Raw genomic sequence first — 20,445 nt, 5'->3', positions numbered from 1 at the left:
CACAGTTGTGCCAGTGACAACAGGAGTTGCTGAAAGGTTGCTAGCCTCAGAACTGGACAGTGGCGTGGTGCTGACAGGCATACTTGTTAATGGAGTGCTTCCTTCACTAGGAGGTGAGGATGGCATGCTCGTGCCTTCAGCAGTTGTAGGAGATGAACTGGCTACAGTTGAAGTGCTCAAGGGTGTGCTGGTGTCAACAGGAGTTGTTGAAAGGGTGCTAGCCTCAGAACTGGCCACCTGCGTGGTGCCCACTGTCATACTTGTTAATGGAGTGCTTCCTTCACGAGGAGTTGAGGTTGGCATGCTGGTACCTTCAGAAGTTCTAGGAGATGAACTGGCTACAGTTGAAGTGGTCAAGGGTGTGCTGGTGTCAACAGGAGTTGTTGAAAGGGTGCTAGCCTCAGAACTGGCCTGCAGTGTGGTGCTGACAGGTATACTTGTGAATGGAGTGCTTCCTTCACTGGGAGGTGAGGTTGGCATGATAGTACCTTCAGCAATTGTAGGAGGTGAAGTGGCTTCAGTAGCAATGATGACAGGTTTGCTCGTGTCAACAGAGGTTGTTGAAAGGGTGCTAGCCTCAGAACTGGCCACTGTTGTGGTGTTGAGAGGCATACTTGTCAATGGAGTGCTTCCTTCACTAGGAATTGAGGTTGGCATGCTAGTAGCTTCAGCAATTGTAGTAGAAGAACTGACTTGACTAGAAATGGTCACAGCAATGCTGGAGTCAACAGGAGTTGTTGAAAGGGTGGTAGCCTCAGAACTGGCCACCGGTGTGGTGCCCAATGTCATAAATGTTACTGGAGTGTTTCCTTGACTAGGAGTTGAGGTTGGCATGCTGGTACCCTCAGCACTAGTATGAGATGAACTGGCTGCAGTAGAAATGGTAGCAGGTATGCCCGTGTCAACAGGAGTTGTTGCATGGGTGCTGGCCTCAGAACTGGACAGTGGCGTGGTGCTGACGGGCATACTTGTCAATGGAGTGCTTACTTCACTAGGAGGTGAGGTTGGCATGCTGGTAGCTTTGCCAGTCGTAGGAGATGAGCTGACTTCAGTAGAAGTGATCACAGGGGTGCTGGCATCAACAGGAGTTGTTGAAAAGGTGCTAGCCTCAGAACTGGCCACCTGCGTGGTGCCCACTGTCATACTTGTTAATGGAGTGCTACCTTGACTAGGAGTTGAGGTTGGCATGCTCGTGCCTTCAGCAGTTGTAGGAGATGAACTGGCTACAGTTGAAGTGCTCAAGGGTGTGCTGGTGTCAACAGGAGTTGGTGAAAGGGTGCTAGCCTCAGAACTGGCCACCTGCGTGGTGCCCACTGTCATACTTGTTAATGGAGTGCTTCCTTCACGAGGAGTTGAGGTTGGCATGCTGGTACCTTCAGAAGTTCTAGGAGATGAACTGGCTGCAGTTGAAGTCGTCACTGGTGAGCTGGTGTCAACAGGAGTTGTTGAAAGGGTGCTAGCCTGAGAACTGGCCTGCAGTGTGGTGCTGACAGGTATACTTGTGAATGGAGTGCTTCCTTCACTGAGAGGTGAGGTTGGCCTGCTGGTACCTTCAGCAATTGTAGGAGGTGAAGTGGCTTCAGTAGCAGTGATGACAGGTTTGCTCTTGTCAACAGAGGTTGTTGAAAGGGTGCTAGCCTCAGAACTGGCCACTGGCGTGGTGTTGAGAGGCATACTTGTCAATGGAGTGCTTCCTTCACTAGGAATTGAGGTTGGCATGCTAGTAGATTTAGCAATTGTACTAGAAGAACTGACTTGACTAGAAGTGGTCACAGCAATGTTTGAGTCAGCAGGAGATGTTGAAAGGGTGGTAGCCTCAGAACTGGCCACCGGTGTGGTGCTGACTGGCATACTTGTTAATGGAGTGCTTCCTTCACTAGGAGTTGAGATTGGTATGCTGGTACTTTCAACAGTTGTACGAGGTGAACTGGCTTCGGTGGAGGTGGTCACAGGGGTGCTGCTGTCCATAGGAGTTGTTGAAAGTGTGTGAGCCACGGAACTGGCCACCAGCGTGGTGCCCACTGTCATACTTGTTAATGGGGTGCTCTCTTCACTAGGAGCTGAGATTGGTATCCCGCTGCTTTCAGCAGTTGTATGAGGTGAACGAGCTTCAGTAGAAGTGGTCACTGGTGTGCTGGTATCAACAGGAATTGTTGAAAGGGTGCCAGCCTCAGAACTGGCAACCGGCGTGTTGCTGACCACCAGACTTGTTAATGGAGTGCTTTCTTCACTAGGAGTTGAGGTTGGCATGCTGGTACCGTCAGCAGCTGTAGGAGATGAACTGGCTTCACTGAAAGTGTTCCCAGGTGTGCTGGTGTCAAGAGGATTTGTCGAAAGGGTGCTAGCCTCAGAACTGGCCACCAGCGTGGTGCTGACAGGCATAATTGTTAATTGAGTGCTTCCTTCACTAGGAGTTGAGGTTGGCATGCTGGAACTTTCAGCAATTGTAGGAGAAGAACTTGCTTCAGTAGAAATGCTCACAGGTGTGCTGGTGTCAACAGGAGTTGTTGAAAGGGTACTAGCCTCAGAAGTGGCCACCGGCGTGGTGCTGACAGGCACAATTGATAATGGAGTACTTCCTTCACTGTCAGTTGATTTGGGCATGGTGGTGCTTTCAGGAATAGTAGGACATGAACTGGCCTGAACAGAAGTGGTCAGAGGTGTGCTCGTATCAACCACAGGTGTTAAAGACGTGCTCGCCTCTGAACTGCTCTGAGGTGCAGTGCTGACCAAATCCGTTGTTGATGAAGTGCTTTCTTCAGTCAGTGTTGACATGCACATGTTGGTGCCTTCGGGCGTTTTAGGAGATGAAGTGTCTTCAGTAGAATCGGGGAAAGGTGTAGTGGCGTCACTGGTAGATTCCGAAGTTTTTATGATTTGTGTTCGTGTCCTCCTGTCACTGGAGACACCAGAAGTGTCTGAATCCACACTGTACTCAATCAAGGTCATCTCAGGGTTGGCGCTGTCTCTCAAAGATATTCCTTGCTCCACGAAGTTTGTAGGTGTTGTGTCTATGGTGATGTTCGCCACAGAACCTGTTTAAGATACAATGATGTTTTCTTTAGGAGTTTCTTCGGGTTCTCTATGTCAGGAGTGATTGTTTCAGTTGGGCTTTTTACTGAAAATGTGTTCAGATGAGTGATGTCATTATTCATTTTCAGGATGAAGTGGAATCAGTTTCTCCAGTGTTTTAGTCTCTTCTGCCCTCCCTTCTACACTGTTAGGAATTGAACTCAACCTGAACCCCTTTCTTCCACAGTCCCTGCTTGGGTGATTCCATGCCTGCCCATAATTCCTGGCCCCAGATCACAAGCCATCACACACTAAAATGTGGCAGCTTCACCAGCCTGGCAGGGGTCGCTCTAGCCCTTTTGCAGGTAAGCCATCTTCCCAGATCTTGGAGTCCGTTGCCTTACCTTTCTCAAAGCTCTGAGGCAGCTGCTGGCACTGAGGGTCCCAAAGGTCCCCTTGGGAGATGCACCCTCCTCCATCCCACACAGCCCTGTTCGCACTGAGGTCTGAAAGAGACAAAGGGAAGTTAGTTTCCCAGAGTCACGATCCTCCTTCATTCTCTTGAAGCCTCTGAGTCTCTACTCCCTGCCCTGGAAAGTCCCTGGTCCCTGAACCAGCTTGCTGATTTCAGTTCAAAATCAGCCATGAGGATCCTGACCCAGAAAGTAAAGCAAGAAGATGGGGCAGGGGGTTTGCTCCCCAGGCTGGGAGAGGTCCAGCAATGTCAAATTGTGCAGGTGGCATGTGCCCGTAGTTCCAGCACTTTGGGAGGCTGAGGGGAGTGGATCGCTTGAGCCCAGGAGGTCAAGGCTACAGTGAGCTATGATTGCACCACCGCACTCCAGCCTAGGTGACAGAGTGAGACCCTGTCTCTACAAAATTTTATAAAAATTAGCTGGGGATGGTGGCACGCGCCTGTAGTCCCAGCTACTCGGGAGGCTGAGGTGGGAGGATCATTTAAGCCCAGGAGATCATGTTTATAATGAGCTATGATGGCACCACTGCACTCCAGCCTGGGTGACAGAGTGAGACCTTGTCTCTAAAATAAATAAATAAATAAACAAATAAATAGATATTTTTTAAAAGAGAGAATATGACCTGTTAGAATATCATGCTAACAGACTGGGCATGGTGGCTCATGCCTGTAATCCCAACACTTTGGGAAGCTGAGGCAGGCGGATCACAAGGTCAGGAGTTCGAGACCAGCCTAGCCAATATGGCAAAACCCTGCCTCTACTAAAAACACAAAAATTAGGGCATGGTGGCATGTGCGCCTATAGTGCCAACTGCTTGGGAGGCTGAGGCATAAGAATCACTTGAACCTGGGAGTCAGAGGTTGCAGTGAGCCGAGATCACACCACTGTACTCCAGCCTGGGTGACAGCGCAAGACTAAAAAAAAAAAATAAAATAAAATAAATGCCCACATTGTAATCGCAATTTGAAATATATAAGTGAGTGGTTGATTTAGATTTGTGATTTTCCATTAGAATCTTATAAGGTTGTAAACTGTTAAAACATTTAAAAGAATTTAAGATTCAACACATGTAAACATTTAATTAGACTCGTAGAACCATCTACGTGTGGGGAAGTTTTAAAAAATGTACATTTAATTTATTAGATTTATGGAATTTCTTAAGTAATCGGGAAGTTTAGTTTATGAATTTAATGAAGTTTAATTTATGAATCAGACAACTGAAGTCCTTCAATAGAAAATAAAATGTACAGTCACATATTCTTAGCTAGAAAAATTATTTTAAAAAGACAAGAATGATTCATGTCAGATGTTGTGAATGTCGCCTTGTTTGGTGCTGGGAATTTTTGCATTCCGTTTTTCTTTTATTTATTATTATTATTATTTGAGACAGAGTCTCGCTCTGTTAGCCAGGCTGGAGTGCAGTGGCACGATCTCGGCTCACTGCAACCTCTGTCTCCCAGGCTCGAGCAATTCTCCTGCCTCAGCCTCTCGAGTAGCTGGGATTACATGCACGCGCCACTACCCGGCTAATTTTTGTATTTTTAGTAGAGACGGGGTTTCACCATGTTGGCCAGGCTCGTCTCAAACTCCTGACCTCAGGTAATCCACCCGCCTTGGCCTCCCAAAATGCTGGGATTGCAGGCGTGAGCCACCGTGCCTAGCCAATTATTTAAAAGTTTTTTTTTTTTTAGAGACATGGGTCTCACTATGCTGCCCAAGTTGGTCTTAAACTCTGGGCCTCAAGGGATCCTCCTGCCTCAGCCTCCCAAAGTGCTGGCATTACAGGTATGAGCCACCACATCCAGTCCAAAATAGTTTCTATAACTGTGTTCTGTATGTGCAATAATTCAATAAAAACATGGAAAAAATGTGTATATAAACAAACAGAACTTCTAGAGATAAAAAAAATACACCAGATGGGATTAAGGACAGATTAGACATTGAAGAAGAAAATGAATAATGATGTGAAGGGATGGCAATAGAAACTATCCACATTGAAAGATGTAAAGAAAAAATGAGCCGGGCGTGGTGGCTCTTGCCTGTAATCCCAGCACTTTGGGAGGCCGAGATGGGCAGATCACAAGGTCAGGAGTTCGAGACCAGTCTGGCAAATATGGTGAAACCCTGTCTCTACTAAAAATACAAAAATTAGCCGGGCTTGATGGCATACACCTGTAGTCCCAGCTACTCAGGAGGCTGAGGCAGAATAATCACTTGAACCGGGAGGTGGAGTTTGCAGTGAGCTGAGATCATGCCACTGCACTCCAGCCTGGGTGACAGAACAAGACTCCATCTCAAAAAAAAAAAAAAAAATTAAAAAAAAATAATTTAAGGGTGGGGTGCAGTGGCTCACGCCTGTAATCCCAGCACTTTGGGAAGCCCAGACAGGCAGATCACTTGAGCCCAGGATTTCGAGACCAGCCTGGGCAACATCATGAAGCCTCCATCTCAACAAAAAGTACAAAAATTTGCTGGGCATGGTGGCGTGCACCTGTAGTACCAGCTACTTGAGAGGCTGAGGCAGGAGAACTGCTTGAGCCTGAGAGGTGGAGGTTGCAGTGAGCTGAGATTGCATCACTGCACTCCAGCCCAGGCAATGGAATGAAACCCTGTCTAAAAAAAAAAAAAAAATTTCTCTTTTACAGATTATCAGTGAGTGTTGGGACAACACTCACTGATATATTAAGCAGCCTAATATATACGAGTACGTAAAGGCAAGGAGAAAAAGGGGTAACTAAAAAATATGTGAAGAAACAATGGCCCCAAATTTTCAAACTTGATAAAAACTATAAGCCAACAGCTCCAAAAAGTTCAAAATCCCCAAACACAAGAAACATAAAGAAAACTACCAGGGTACTCAGATTCTACAGATATTAAAATGGAGATCTGTAAACAACTTTATGCCAATAAATTTGACAACTTAGATGAAATGAACAAATTCTCTGGAAGACACAAACTAGAAAAGCTCACTCGAGAATAAATAGATTGGCCAGGCATGGTGGTTCATGCTTGTAATCCCAGCCCATTCAGGGGACCGAGGGGCAGTGGATCACTTGAGATCAGGAGTCCGAGACTAGCCTTAGCAATAGAGAGAAAGCTCATCTCTATAAGAAATATAAAATATAAAAATTAGGGCTGGGCATCGACCCTAGGTGACCCATCTCCAACCTCACTTACTACCTTTCATCCCACTGGGATCTTGCAAATTAATGTAATTTAATATAATATGATTTCTTTTTATTACTTTTAATGTAGCAAGATGGGGTCTTGCTACATTGCCCAGATGGTCTCAAGCTCTGGGTCCAAAGTGATCCTCCTGCCTCAGCCTCCCCAAATGCTGGAATTACAGACATGAGCCACTGTGTCTGGCATATTATCTTTCAATAATGAAAAAATAAAATAGGCTGGGCGTGCTAGCTCACACCTGTAATCTCAGCACTTTGGGAAGCCAAGAGGGGAGAGCTGCTTGAGGCTATGAGTTTCAGACCAGTCTCGGAAACATAGCAAGACCTTGTCTTTCCCCAAAATCAAAAAAACTAGCTGGGCGTGGTGGTGCGCGCCTGTAGTCCCAGCTGCTCAAGAGGCTGAGGTAGGTGGATCACTTGAGGCTACAGTTTGAGATCAGCCTAGGCAACATGGCGAGATACTACCGCTATTAAAAAAAAAAATTAACCAGGTGTGGTGGTGCATACCTCTAGTCCCAGCTAATCGAGAGGCTGAGTGGGGAAGACCACTTGAGCCCAGGAGTTCAAGGCTGCAGTGAGCTATGATGGCGCCACTGCACTCCAGCCTGGGCAACAGAGAGAGGTCATAGCTCTTAAAAACCACAAGCAGTCTTTGAACAAAGGGCCTTGCATGCCCATTTTGCTCTGGGCCCTAAAATTATGTAATCGGTTTCGTCTAGAACCAGCTGAGAGGTCTCACCCCCATTATCTCAGCACTATAAGCGGCATGAAGTCGCTTAGTCTGTGGGGTGCTGGTGGCCGGGGTCGGCTACCTAAGACAGAGTGTGCTAGGGATGGACAGGCAAGGCCGAGTGACCAAGGCCAACGAGGCCTCACGGCTCCCATAGCCAGCCCTCCTTATGGCAAAGCCAGGCCATCGGCCCAGGCCCACAGCAGAACTTCCTGGAAACAGTACACTCCTGTCCCTGCCTGGGCCTAGCCCCTGCAGGTAAATCCAGGCAGATATAGGAGGCCAAGGGCTCCCCGTGACCATCTTCACTCCACTGTGCTCAGTAGGCTCTGACCCACTGACCCTAAGAGGTGGGAAGAGGGTTTAGTGAGAGGGAAGTAAGAAGACTTTGCAGGGGTGAGTATAGGAGATAAGGAGAGAGAAGGGACTGGGCCTTGGACAGTGTTATTGGGGTGAGGCCCACGCACAGCAAACACTCAGTTCCGTAATATCCACTGTGTGGGCTCCTCCATAACTGCTTTCTTTTATTTTTATTTTTTCTTTCTTTGTTTTTTTGAGACAAGGTCTTAGTGTTAGTCGGGCTGGAGTGCAGTGGTGCGATCGTGGCTCACTGCAATCTCCGCCTCCTGGGTTCAAGCAATCCTTCGACTTCAGTCTCCCAAGTAGCTGGGACTACAGATATGCGTCACCATGCCCAGCTAGTTTTTGTTTTGGACAGAGAGTCTTGCTCTGTCACCCAGGCTGGAGCGCAGTGGCATGATCTTGGCTTGCCGCAACCTCCACCTCCCAGGTTCAAGTGATTCTCCTGCCTCAGCCTCCCGAGTAGCTGAGATTACAGGCACACACAACCATACCTGGCTAAATTTTTTGTACTTTTAGGAGATACGGGGTTTCACCATGTTGGCCAGGCTGGTCTCCTGACCTCACATGATCCGCCCGCCTTGGCCTCCCAAAGTGCTGGGATTACTGGCATGAGTCACTGCACCTGGCCTATATTTTTTGTAGAGACGGGCTTTCACCATGTTAGCCAGGCTGGTCTTGAACTCCTGGCCTCAAGTGATCTGCCTGCCTCAGCCTCCCAAAGTGCTGGGATTACAGGTGTGAGCCACCATGCCCAGCCTCTCTTTTTTTTTTTTTTTTTTTTTCTTGAGATGGGGTCTCCCTCTGTTGCCCAGGCTGGAGTGTAGTGGTGCAAACATGGCTTATTGCAGCTTCTACCTCCTGGCCTCAAGTGATCCTCCTACCTCAGCCTCCCAAGTAGCTGGGACCACAGACGCACACCACATTGCCTAATTTTTAAATTTTTTTTGTAGAGATAGAAGTCTCCCTGTGTTGCCCAGGCTGGTCTCAAACTTCTGGGCTCAAGCGATCCTCCCACCTCAGCCTCCCAAAATGCTGGGATTCCAGGCATGAGCCACCCACGCCTGGTCCTCTAATTGTTTTCATGTTGGCTCTGTTCTCCCCAACCCCATTAATTTTTTCTCTTTTTTTAGAGACGTGGTCTCCGTCTGTCACCCAGACTGGAGTGCAGTGCTCAGGTGGGGTGCTGGTGGCCTCCCCACTGGAGGGCCATGGGAGGTGGGAGGATCGGGTGGAAGAGAAGGAGGCAGAAGCAGTTGGGGTCACACACCCCTGCCTTCTCCTCACTGGTTTCCTCCCTTGCTGTTTTTTCCAGCTAATAGCAATTTCTTTTTTCTTCTTCTTTTTCTTTTTTCTTTCTTTTTTTTTTTTTTTTTGAGATAGAGACAGAGTCTCACTCTGTTGCCCAGGCTGGAATGCAGTGACCATCTCTGCTCACTGCAACCTCTGCCTCCCAGGTTCAAGTGATTGTCATGTCTCAGCCTCCTGAGGGGTTGATATTACAGGCTTGTCACACCATGCCCAGCTAATTTTTCCATTTTTAGTAGAGACGGGGTTTTGCCAAGTTGGTCAGGCTGATCTTGAACTCCTGACCTCAAGTGATCCACCCGCCTCGGCCTTCCAAAGTGCTGGGACTGCAGGCGTGAATCACTGTTCCTGGTCAGCAATTTCTTTTTTTTTAAAAAAAGACCAGCTCCCTCCCATCAAAAAGTGGGCAAAGGACATGAACAGACACTTCTCAAAAGAAGATCTACAAATGACCACCAAACATATGAAAAAATGCTCAACATCACTAATCACTAAGGAAATGCAAATTGAAACCACAATGAGATACAGAATATATCCCAGTCACAATGACCATATGACCATTATTAAAAAGCCAAAAAAAAAAAAACCAAAAAAAAACCAAATAGATGTTGGCATGGATGTGGTGAAAAGGGAACGCTAATACATTGCTGGCAGGAAGTAAATCAGCACAACCTCTATAGAAAACAGTATGGAGATTTCTCAAAGAACTCAAAGTACATCTGCCGTTTGATCCCGCAATCCCACTACTGGGTACCTAACCAAAAGAAAACAAGTCACTGTATCAGCCGGGCGCAGTGGCTCATGTCTGTAATCCCCGCACTTTGGGAAGCCAAGGCAGACAAATCACTTGAGATCAGCAGTTTGAGACCAGCCTGGCCAACATGGCGAAACACCCATCTCTACTAAAAATACAAAAATTAGCCAGGCGTGGCGGTGGGCACCTGTAATCCCAGTTACTCGGGAGGCTGAGGCAGGAGAATCATTTGAACCTGGGAGGCGGAGGTTGCAATGAGCCGAGATAGTGTCACTGCACTCCAGCCTGGGACAGAGTGAGACCTGTCTTAAAAAAAAAATAAAAACCAAAAATATATATATTTTTAATTTTGAAAGGTCTGCTCCCCACGGCCCACCCTGGCAGGGTCTCCCCTCATTCCTTTCTGCTGTCAGCTGAATTGAAACCCTAAACCCCAGTGCTCCAGAAGGTGGCCTTATTTGGAGATAGGGTCTTTGCAGGGGATCGAGTTAAACTGAGGTCACTAGCATGGGTCCCAACCCAACACAAAGACAGATACACCTACAGCAAGATGAGGTGAAGATGGAGGCGGGCCGGGCACAGTGGCTCAAGCCTGTAATCCCAGCACTTTGGGAGGCCGAGATGGGCGGATCACGAGGTCAGGAGATCGATACCATCCTGGCTAACACGGTGAAACCCCGTCTCTACTAAAAAATACAAAACTAGCCAGGCAACGTGGCGGGCGCCTGTAGTCCCAGCTACTGAGGAGGCTGAGGCAGGAGAATGGCGTAAACCTGGGAGGCGGAGCTTGCAGTGAGCTGAGATCCGGCCACTGCACTCCAGCCTGGGCAACAGAGCAAGACTCCATCTCAAAAAAAAAAATGGAGGCGATGCATCTACCAGCCCAGGAAGGCCAGAGATTGCCACCAACCACCCGCAGCCAGGAGAGAGGCCTGGGACAGACCCTCCCCTGGCAACTTCAGAGGGAGCATGGCCCTGTGACGCCTCGGTTTTAGATTTCCGGCCTCCAGGACAGCGAGGCAATCCATTTCTGTTGTCCTAAGGCACCAAGATTGCAGTACTTTATAATGACAGCCCCAGGGAGCAACAAATACAGTTTTTTCTGGTCGCCTGTGGTTGCAGGGGTGGGTTTGAGGCAAGGAGAGTTAGTGCAGATTCCTGGAAGGCTCCCTGGAGGAGGTGGGTGTTTTTGGTTTTTTTGGAGACAGAGTCTCACTCTGTCATCCAGGCTGGAGTGCAGTAGTGCAATCACAGCTCACAGCAGCCTCGACCTCCCAGGCTCAAGAAGTCCTCCCACCTCAGCCTTCCAGGTAGGTGGGACACAGGCATGCACCACCATGCCCAGCTACTTTGTTGTGGAGATGGGGTCTTGCTATGTTGCCCAGGACGGTCTCAAACTCCTAGGCTCAAGTGATCCTTCCACCTTGGTCTCCCAATAGGCCTGGGATTATAGGCATGAGCCACCGCACCAGGCCTGGGAGGGGAGCCTTGTTGATGGGAGTAGGGAACTGAGGTAGACATTTGAAGTTTCCTTAGAATCTCTCAGGAGGGTACCGGGCGCAGTGGCTCATGCCTGTAATCCCAGCACTTTGGGAAGCCGAGGCAGGTGGATCACCTGAGATTCCGAGTTCAAGACCACCCTGGCCAACATGGTGAAACCCTGTCTCTACTAAAAATACAAAAATTAGCTGGGTGTGGTAGCGTGTACCCGTAATCCCAGCTACTCGGGAGGCTGAGGCAGGAGAATTGCTTGAACCCGGGAGGTGGAGGTTGCAGTGAGCTGAGATCATGCCACTGCACTCCAGCCTGGGTGGCTGAGACAAAGACTGAGACTCAGACTGAGTATTTGACTGAGACTGAGACAGAGACTGAGACTCAGACTGAGTTTTTGAGACAGAGACTGAGACTCTGTCTCAAAAAAAAAAAAAAAAAAGGAAAGAAAGAAAGAAAAGAATCTCTCGGGGACAAGAATGGGATGGTGATGGAAGTGTTAGATGGGGAAAGAGCCCTAGACAGGGATGCGGGGAGGACAGAGGGATACCTGCCATGGACAGGTGACTGAGCACTCAGGCCTTGGTGGCCCTCATGCTGGGTGTGGGGGTGAGAGGGCATCTGTGACATCAGGGCAGGGCTGGGCCAACAGACAGGACGTTGTGTTTTGTTGACATGCAATATAACCAGGTGATCTGCAGGGTGAGAGGGTGTGTCTGCTGGGAAGGACCAGGCTGAGGTCACTGCAGCTCTCTCTCTAGACCCACGCCCTGCCCTGGTATCCCCAGCCCCATGACTTGAGTGGGGGTGGGGCTATGAGTCCCTGGAGAGGGGACATGGAAAGGGTCAGAGGCTGCTCAAAGCTGGCCAGGGCCCCAGAGGACAGCCAATGCCAGTCGCAGAGACGGAGGAGCCACAGAATCCTGGAAAGCAGGAACAGGGTCTGAAAGGTCACATTCTACAGAGGAGGAGACTGAGGCTAGGGATGAAACCAGTGATAACATGCAGAAAGTTGGGAGAGGCCAGGAGGGGGCCAAGGAGAGGTGGGGAGAAGAAGAGAAGAGAGGGGGAAGGAAGGGGCTAGAAGAACCCAGGAAGAGGGAAGGGAGGAGCAGAGAGAAAGAAAGGAGGGGGCCGGGAGCGGTGGCTCACCCCTCTAATCCCAGCACTTTGGGAGCCCAAGGTGGGAGGACCACCAGAGGTCAGGAGTTTGAGACCAGCCTGGTTAACATGGTGAAACCCTGTCTCTACTAAAAATATACAAAAATTAGCTGGGCATGGTGGCGCGTGGCTGTAATCCCAGCTACTCAAGAGCCTGAAGCAGGAGAATCGCTTGAACCTGGGAGGTGGAGGCTGCAGTGAGCCAACATCGCGCTACAGCACTCCTGCCCGGGTGACAGAGTGAGGCCCCGTCTCAAAAAAAAAAAAAACAAAGAAAGAAAGAAAAGGAAACCGAGCAGGGAGGAGGGTTGGGAGGGAAACAAAAGATCATGGCTAAGATGCTGTTATTAGAGACACATCACCAAGGGTCTGGGAGGCACAGCAAGTGCAAGGAAGGAGGTGTTTTCATTATGACGAATGGGCTGGCAGGTCTGGGTGACATCGCCACAGGGTGACATCTCAAGGGGCAGGGACCCTGAGGTCTATGGGTCCAGTTTCTGTCTTGGTTCCCCTGCACCCTTCTCTGGGGGCTGGTGAGGGGCAGAGGACACTTCAGGAGGGTCCAACTGGAACCACAGTTATCCCTCCTGCCCTGAGTCCCTGGGTCCCCATGACCAAGAAGCCCAAAGCAGCTGAGCTGGAATGATCCTCAGAGGTCCTAATGCCTTGTCTTTTGGGGATACTGAGACGGGAGATGAACTGAGCAGCCCCAGGGTGCATAGCTGGTTCATGGCAGGATTAGAATCTGGGGCTCCTGAAACCCCATTTTGTGCCCGTGTGTTTATCCCGGAAACATTCCCCGGGGCACACAGCAGGGTGTGCTGGTGTGGGAGGTGACAGGGAGTTAGCGGGAACATTCACTGGGTAAGGACAGACCCTAACATGGGTTGAGCATCAGTCTTGTGCCAGGGATCATGCCTGGGGGTGGCTGTTGTCAGTCCTAGCAGCAGCCCTGAAAAGCAGGTGTTATTATTCTTATTTTCTGGAGGGGAGTCTGAGGCTCAGAAGGGGAAACTAAAGCTCAGAGACCCTCAACTGGACAAGGCTCCAATGCCCTGGCTCTTCCCGCCAAAGCTTGCTGGGGAGAGAAGAGAAGTCCAAGGGGTGGGCACAGGGCTGAGCTCCAGGCAGAGGGCCCCCCCCATTGGTGCCTTGGAGGCAGCCCTCTCTCGGGGATGGGCAGACAGAGCAGGCTGGCCCCTGGGATGGGGGCCTCATGGGCAGCAGGGCGTGGGGGTCACTCACCATGCTCTGCAGCAGCTTGTGGGGACAGGAGCGGGAGGACCAAGGTCAGCAGACACAGCGCCATGGTCCCTGGCCTCGGCATCGGAGCTCCGAGCACGTCTGACTTACCCGTTACCCCAGGAGGAGCTGGCAAAATGAGCCTCAGAGAAAGAAACTCATAAATAAATGGGTGCCAGAGACCTTTGGTCCCTGAGACACTGGGGACCAGGGGCCAGCCTGAGCCTGAGTCAGTCTGGAAGCTTCCCTCATGACTTGGGGCGCAGGGCCTGTTTCAGGCCAAAGGGCAGAGGGAGGGGGTGCCTCTCCCTGGCCCAGCAGCTCATAGGCATGAGGGTTATCAGCTTTATCACCCCAATAGAGGGGCAGCCCAGGGGGCCTGCAGGAGCCAGGGGGGAACTGATGAGACCCCCCCACCATGGGTGGTGGGAGATGGGCAAGAGGGGCCGGGCCTGAGCTGGGAAAGGAGGGAACCGCCTGCATTTGACCCTAACCTCTAGCAGGGACACCCCCTTTGTCTCTTTTCTAACCCTTCTTATTGGCCGGGTATGGTGGCTCACACCTGTAATCCCAGCAGTTTGGGAGGCTGACAAGGGCAGATCACTTGAGATCAGGAGTTTCAGATCAGCCTGGCCAACATGATGAAACCCTGTCTCTACTAAAAATACAAAAATCAGCCAGACATGGTGGCAGGCACCTGTAATCCCAGCTACTCAGAAGGCTGAGGCAGGAGAATCGCTTGAACCTGGGAGACAGAGGTTGCAGTGAGCCAAGATCATGCCACCGTACTCCAGCCTGGGCGACAGAGCAAGACTCTGTCTCAGAAAAAATAAATAAATAAAATAACCCTTCTTATTGTCCTATAAGCATGCCCTGAAGACATGGCCATGCCTGGGCCAGGGAGTTGTTGGGTCTGGTCTGTGGGTTCCGAGGTAAGCACGGCTCCCAGGGCCATCTGGAGTGACCCTGCCCTGTGCAAGCCCAACAGAGCCAAGTGCTCACTCCCTGGCCAACTGGGGTTGAACCTGAGGTCCTCTCCTGTCCCCAGAACCTGACCTTAGGCTTTTCTGCCACAGGGACCTCAGCAGAGGCAGGCCTAGCGCTGTCCTGACTGGAGCAGAGGAGGGGGCTCCCTGCCAGGACACAGGAAGGGGCCCAGAGCGTTCGTTCCATGACAGATTCAGCAGCCAGTCCTGGGAGGACTCTGACCCCCCACCTGAGCCCCACTGCAGAAGGAGGGGAAGGAAACCTCTCACTTCACATTCTGAGCTTTAAGATTTGCTTTTATTGGTAGGGAAATTCCAGAGTGGGGAGTCACCCAGGAGGAGACAGGGGTGCTGAGGCTTCTGGGAGTCTGGGGGCTCCTAGTTGGAAGGCCTCATAGCCCCCAGCAGGAGCACAGGCCCGGGACTGGCCAAGTCTGTCAGCTCAGATCAGGACCAGCTTCAGGGCCCGACTTCAGTCTCCTCTTGACCAACCCCGGGGGACTGCGGTCTGTGGTGGGCTCTATGTGTGCCGCTCTCCTGTCCAGAGATAGATGAGGGTGGGAGGCCCCCACTGGCTCATACAGCAGATGCTACCATCTCCGGCCTCTGGATGTGGAGCTGGGGGGCGGGAGAGAAGAGGTGAGGCCAAGGGGCAGACCCTGGAAACCGGGCGCCCCAGGGGGAGGAGGGAGCCCTGGGGGTAGGGGGCATCCCCAGGAGGAGGAGGGAGTCCCAGGGGGAGGAGGGGAGTCCCAGGGGGAGGGAGGGAGTCCCAGGGGGAGGGAGGGAACCCCAGAGGAAGTGGAGCAGCCTCAGAGGGTGGGGGCAGCTCGCAGCTGAGTCACCTCTGTGCCTGAGTCAACAGTCTCCAGGGTGGGCCGGAAGTTGTTGTAGGCGTTCTCGAGGCCGAATCCGCTCTCCCTCAGATTCTGGTCTGTAGGGAGAGGCGGTGCTGAGTGATGGGAGCCTTGGTGGGGGGTGGGGTGGGGGGAGGACTCCGGGGCAGTGGGGGTTTCTTCCAGCAAAAGAGTCAGCGCCGCATCTACCCTACACCCTTTCCCACTGCCGACCACCCCTCCGCCCCTGCATCACTGGGCAGCGGGTAAGTGCCTAGCCTGCCTGGGGAGCCGCCCCCTGGACCCTGGAACAGGAGGGAGCGGAGCAGAACTCCCTCACATGCACGGTGTGGTAGCCCGGGCCACAGAGGAGCGGGCGTGCAGCCCTGGACTCAGGGATGAGGTCAGAGTGGAGCGGGAGGCAGGGCTGGCTCTGGGTCAGCAGGGCCGCACTCCCTCATAGCAACGGTAGCCATAGCAAGCAAAAGAGCTGCGCTTGGAATCTGCTTCCAGCATCCTCCCGGAGCACAGCGATCACTTACTTCCTGGTCCCACAGAACCACTCACACTCTTGACTCCGGGACTCTCCCCGCACCTCTGACCCCTCTTTTCCTGCCTCCTTCGAGGTCGGGGTCCTCATGCCCTACCTGTCCGTCTGTGGTGGCTCCCCGGGGCGGGGGTTCCACTTTCACCCTCCTCACTTCTCACTCTGCATTCTCCCCGACGAATGGACAAATCTCTATTCCAGTCCGTGGTTCAGGAAACCTCTCACTTCACATTCTGAGCTTCAGACAGGCACCAGCCTTGCAGCCTTCCCCTCAGCACGCACCAGCCCCCCAACTCAGTGTGCCCCACCGGCTGCTTCTCACCCATCCATCGGGGCCCAAGGGTCAGCTCAGACAATCCTGGAAATCCTCCCTCACTCCCTCTCCCTCACCCACCCTCTCAACCTCACCTCCACCACCCCCTCAGCCTCACCTCCACCAGGCTGTGTCTCCTCTTCCTCCCCCGCCCCTCAGCCTTACTTCCTCCACCTGGTCTCCCTGCTTTAGTGCTTCCAGAATGGCCTTTTGAGTAAAAAAAATTCAAAATGTGGCCGGGCATGGTAGTTCACGCCTGTAATCCTAGCACTTTGGAGGCCAAGGCAGGTGGATCACCTAAGGTCCGGAGTTCGAGACCAGCCTCGCCAACATGATGAAACCCTGTTTCTACCATCTCTACTAAAAATACAAAAATTAGCCGGGCGTGGTGGCATGCCTGTAATCCCAGCTACTAGGGAGGCTGAGGGCAGGAGAATCGCTTGAACCTGGGAGACAGAGGTTGCAGTGAACCAAGATCGTGCCACTGTACTCCAGCCAGGGCCAGAGAGCGAGACTCCGTCTCAAAAAAACAAAGGGGGGGGGCGCCAAAGCCCCTCAACCCCCCACCCCATTCCTGAAGCCCTGCCAGCCTCACATCCCTCACTCTTTGTGAGGTTGACCTGCCTTCCCTTCCCCACCAAAAGCAAGCTCTTTCCCAACTGCAGGGTTTCTCATGCAGTCCCCCTGCCTGGGGTGCCCTTTCCCTCATCCTCACTGGGATAAGGCCTCCCTGCTTACTGGGCTCCCCCTCTGTTGAAGGAGGAAGCGCACCTGCTTACCCACCTGCTCAAGAATTAGTCTCACCTCGGGGCTTATCTGATCCCCCATCCCCAGCCAGGCTGGGTCAGGTTCTCCCCTCTGCTCCCTCTGCCCTGTGAATGGCCCTATCACCCTGCTTAGCTGAGTGTGCATTGGATGCCCTCACTGAGTTGGTCTCTAGGGGCAGGATCTGGTTCTCAACCACTTCTGCACCCTTGCACACAGCAGGGGTGGTGTTTGGGTCCGGGGCTGCAGCGGGGGGAACGGGCTGTCAGCCACAGCCACCGTGAAGGGGGGCAGGACCCCACATCACCCCCACAGGCACAGGCACCGCCCTGTCTTTCTTCACCCTCCAGCTCTGCTCATCCCCTTGCCCTTAACTAGAGGTACCTTCCCAGATGGCCGTCCTCTGGAAGGTGCCAGGGGTGCCTTCGTTTCGCCACTCTTGAGGCATATCATACTGTTGCCTGCAGACAGAAATGCCGTGAGCAGCTGTAGTCAAGGAGGCTGAGGAGGGACTTGGTGGACCCAGACCTTCAGCTTGCCTTGAGGGGACAGTCACAGCCACACCCCAAGTCAGAGATGGCAGCGATGATGGCAGAGAACAAAAGGTAGCATCACCATAGCTTCCCCTCTTCCAAGGCAGGCACTGGCCAGGCCTCCCGGCTGCCCCTCACTCCGTTTAGTGGGCCTCAGTTTCCATATCCGTGAGATGGGGGCATAGGGTAGCTCCCTTCAATTGCCAACTTCGGGCCAAGTACTGTGCCAGGGTTTCCCAGCAACCTTCACAGGTGCATCTTATCCCGTTTTACAGCTGGGAAAAGCGAGACCCAGACGCTCCATCTCAGCTTCCCCATGTGGTGCCGTGCTCTGTGGTGGCCAGGTGAGTGATAACTAACCACGGGGAATGTCATTACATAGTCTAGGTTCCACACATAAGCTTCTGTTTCCAGTCTCTGTGTTATGGTTTGAACGTGTCCCTTAAAGTTCATGCATTGGAAATTTAACCCCCAACGCAGCAAAGCTGAGAGGTAGGACCTTGAAGACGTGATTAGGTCATGAAGGTGCTGTCCTCGTGAATGGATTAATGTCATTATCTCGAAAGTGGGTGTGTAATAAAAGTGAGTTCAGACAGCCGGGGGGCGGCAGCTCACGCCTGTAATCCCAACAGCTTTGGAGGCTGAGGTGAGAGGACTGCTTGAGGCCAGGAGTTTCAGACCAGCCTGGGCAATATAGTGAGACCCTATCTCTACAAAACATTTAATTTAATTTAATTTAATTTAATTTAATTTAATTTAATTTAGGGCCGGGTGCAGTGGCTCATACCTGTAATCCCAGCACTTTGGGAAGCCAGGGTGGGTGGATCACTTGAGGTCAGGAGTTCGAGACCAGCCTGGCCAACATGGTGAAACCCCATCTCTACTAAAAATACAAAAATTAGCCAGGCATGGTGGAATGCACTTGTAATCCCAGCTACTCAGGAGGCTGAGGCACGAGAATCGCTTCAACCTGGGAGGCAGAGGTTGCAGTGAGCTGAGATGATACCACTGCACTCCAGGGTGAGAGCAAGACCCTGTCTCTTAAGAAAAAAAAAAAAAAAAAGTGAGTTCAGCCCTCTCTTCCTCTCTGTCCATGTGATGCAGACTGCTGTCTTTCCATGCTGTGATGCAGCAAGAAAGTCCTGACCAGATGCAGCCCCTTGATCTTGGACTTCCCAGCCTCCAAAACTGTGAGCCAAATAAACTTCTATTGTTTACAATTACCCAGTGGTGGTATTCTGTTATAATAGCAGAAAATGAACTAAAACACTCTGCCAAATTGATATATCCTATAGGAAGGCCGCCCTTTGCTGTACCCAGGGCTGGGAGGGTCTGGGCACCCCGTCTGGCCTCAGCTGACCTCTCCGACTGTTGGCCTGGAAGGAGCAGAGCCTTAGGACATTCAGACAGTGGCTGCCCCAGAGTCTGTCCCCTGTCTCTGGGCCTGTGGGGCTGGCCCCACAAGTTCACCTGTGCAGTTTTCTCTGGGATAGGCTGAATAAGATGACCAGGATGATCAATGAGAGCAGCAGCACCGCCACCACAGCCCCCACGATGCCATACACGAGGCTCTTGGCGATGTTCCATTCACAGGTCTCTCCCCAGTACCAGTGTGTGTCTGTATTTGGGCACCTGGGGACACAGACAAACTCAGGCTGACCCCCCGGGATCCCTCACATCCAATATCCCAAGGGCAAACCCACTCTCCTAAACACAGGAAACCAGATCTCCCTCACTCCAAGGGCTGGAGCTCAGCCCCCAGAGAGCCTGGGTCCCTGACTTCCTCAGGCTGATGGGCGCTGAAGGAGTTGGGGGGACCTGGAGACTGCAGATCAGGAATTGAAATGACTAGGGCTCAGGGGGACCCAAGAGTGTTGGGTGTCTCGTCCCAGACACATGCCATTCACCCATCTACTCTCTAATCGTCTGCCACCTAAATGGGCCTGTTATCGTGTTTTTTATTTTGCACTTTAATTTATGGTCTGTGGACTTAGTGCTCTGGCTGCAGCTAGAGGTAACCACGACAGCATGGCTGGGATGACGTAAGGGAAATTAACAATATAGATAGATAGAGGTAGAGATACAGACACAGATAGAGATAGAGATAGATTTGGAACTTGATAGCTTGAACTTTCTCAGGAAGGGATTGCCCAGCTCTTGGACCTTTGTGTCTATAATCTACTCCTACTCCTCACTCTTGTGGGTGTGGGGGGTGGGGATGAGGATACAGGGGAGAGGGATGTCCAGGAGTGGGGAGGAGGCACCTGCCAAGTTCTACTCAATCCCCCCACCCTGTGGGTGACTGCTGGGGAGGGGGAGGGCCCTACCACCAGGACAGAGTAGGCGCTGGGCTTGTGGGGACACTCACAGGCAGCGGGGGCCACTGCGTTGCAGCTGACACACGCCCAGATTACAGTTCATTTGGGACTTCGTTCCTTTGGTGCACTTGTTCACACAGGCCAGCTTCCCATCCAAGACATCCGCATAGTAGAATTGGGCATATTCTTTGGCAGCCTTCTGGGTGCATTGCTCTGGGGGAGAGGGGCGGGCAGTACGCATGAGCCTGGCCAAAGCACCCCAGCCCCCACTCTTAGTGACCACACTCCACACAGCTGCTTACCCTGGAAGTCAAAGCCCAGTGTCACCGATGAATCCACGAAAGTGTCCTCTTCACTATAGCACAGTATGGCCTCTGCTGAGAGTGGATAGGAAGGAAGATGGAATAGAGACACTTCCCTCTGCCTCC

General features: G+C 51.8%; 2 protein-coding genes and 1 long non-coding RNA gene across 3 annotated transcripts in view; 1 reads left to right on the top strand and 2 right to left on the bottom strand.

Moving 5' to 3' along the window:
- MUC17 (mucin 17, cell surface associated) overlaps window positions 1-13,874 on the bottom strand; it is a 46,493-nt gene extending 32,619 nt beyond the window's left edge. Inside the window, exons 1-5 of the mRNA XM_077996423.1 lie at window positions 13,723-13,874; window positions 3,417-3,518; window positions 1,816-3,035; window positions 1,108-1,461; window positions 46-753 (exon numbers count right to left, since the gene is read on the bottom strand). Of these exons, the coding sequence (XP_077852549.1) occupies window positions 46-753; window positions 1,108-1,461; window positions 1,816-3,035; window positions 3,417-3,518; window positions 13,723-13,804 (2,466 nt within the window). The 5' untranslated portion in view covers window positions 13,805-13,874. The remainder of the gene's footprint in view (window positions 1-45; window positions 754-1,107; window positions 1,462-1,815; window positions 3,036-3,416; window positions 3,519-13,722) is intronic.
- A 1,107-nt stretch (window positions 13,875-14,981) lies between these two features.
- MUC12 (mucin 12, cell surface associated) overlaps window positions 14,982-20,445 on the bottom strand; it is a 47,516-nt gene continuing 42,052 nt past the window's right edge. The window contains exons 7-12 of the mRNA XM_077996422.1: window positions 20,320-20,394; window positions 20,068-20,230; window positions 19,170-19,331; window positions 17,551-17,627; window positions 15,551-15,639; window positions 14,982-15,323 (exon numbers count right to left, since the gene is read on the bottom strand). Of these exons, the coding sequence (XP_077852548.1) occupies window positions 15,282-15,323; window positions 15,551-15,639; window positions 17,551-17,627; window positions 19,170-19,331; window positions 20,068-20,230; window positions 20,320-20,394 (608 nt within the window). The 3' untranslated portion in view covers window positions 14,982-15,281. The remainder of the gene's footprint in view (window positions 15,324-15,550; window positions 15,640-17,550; window positions 17,628-19,169; window positions 19,332-20,067; window positions 20,231-20,319; window positions 20,395-20,445) is intronic.
- Window positions 15,637-18,940, top strand: LOC144339738 (uncharacterized). Its single transcript, XR_013415112.1, has 3 exons — window positions 15,637-15,807; window positions 17,975-18,043; window positions 18,804-18,940. It is a non-coding gene; the product is annotated as an uncharacterized LOC144339738 (long non-coding RNA).

This window comes from Macaca mulatta, chromosome 3, assembly GCF_049350105.2.
Source record: "Macaca mulatta isolate MMU2019108-1 chromosome 3, T2T-MMU8v2.0, whole genome shotgun sequence".
NCBI lineage: Eukaryota > Metazoa > Chordata > Mammalia > Primates > Cercopithecidae > Macaca > Macaca mulatta.
Note: the sequence above shows the minus strand (reverse complement) of the source record. Positions and strands in the feature narration are given on the sequence as shown.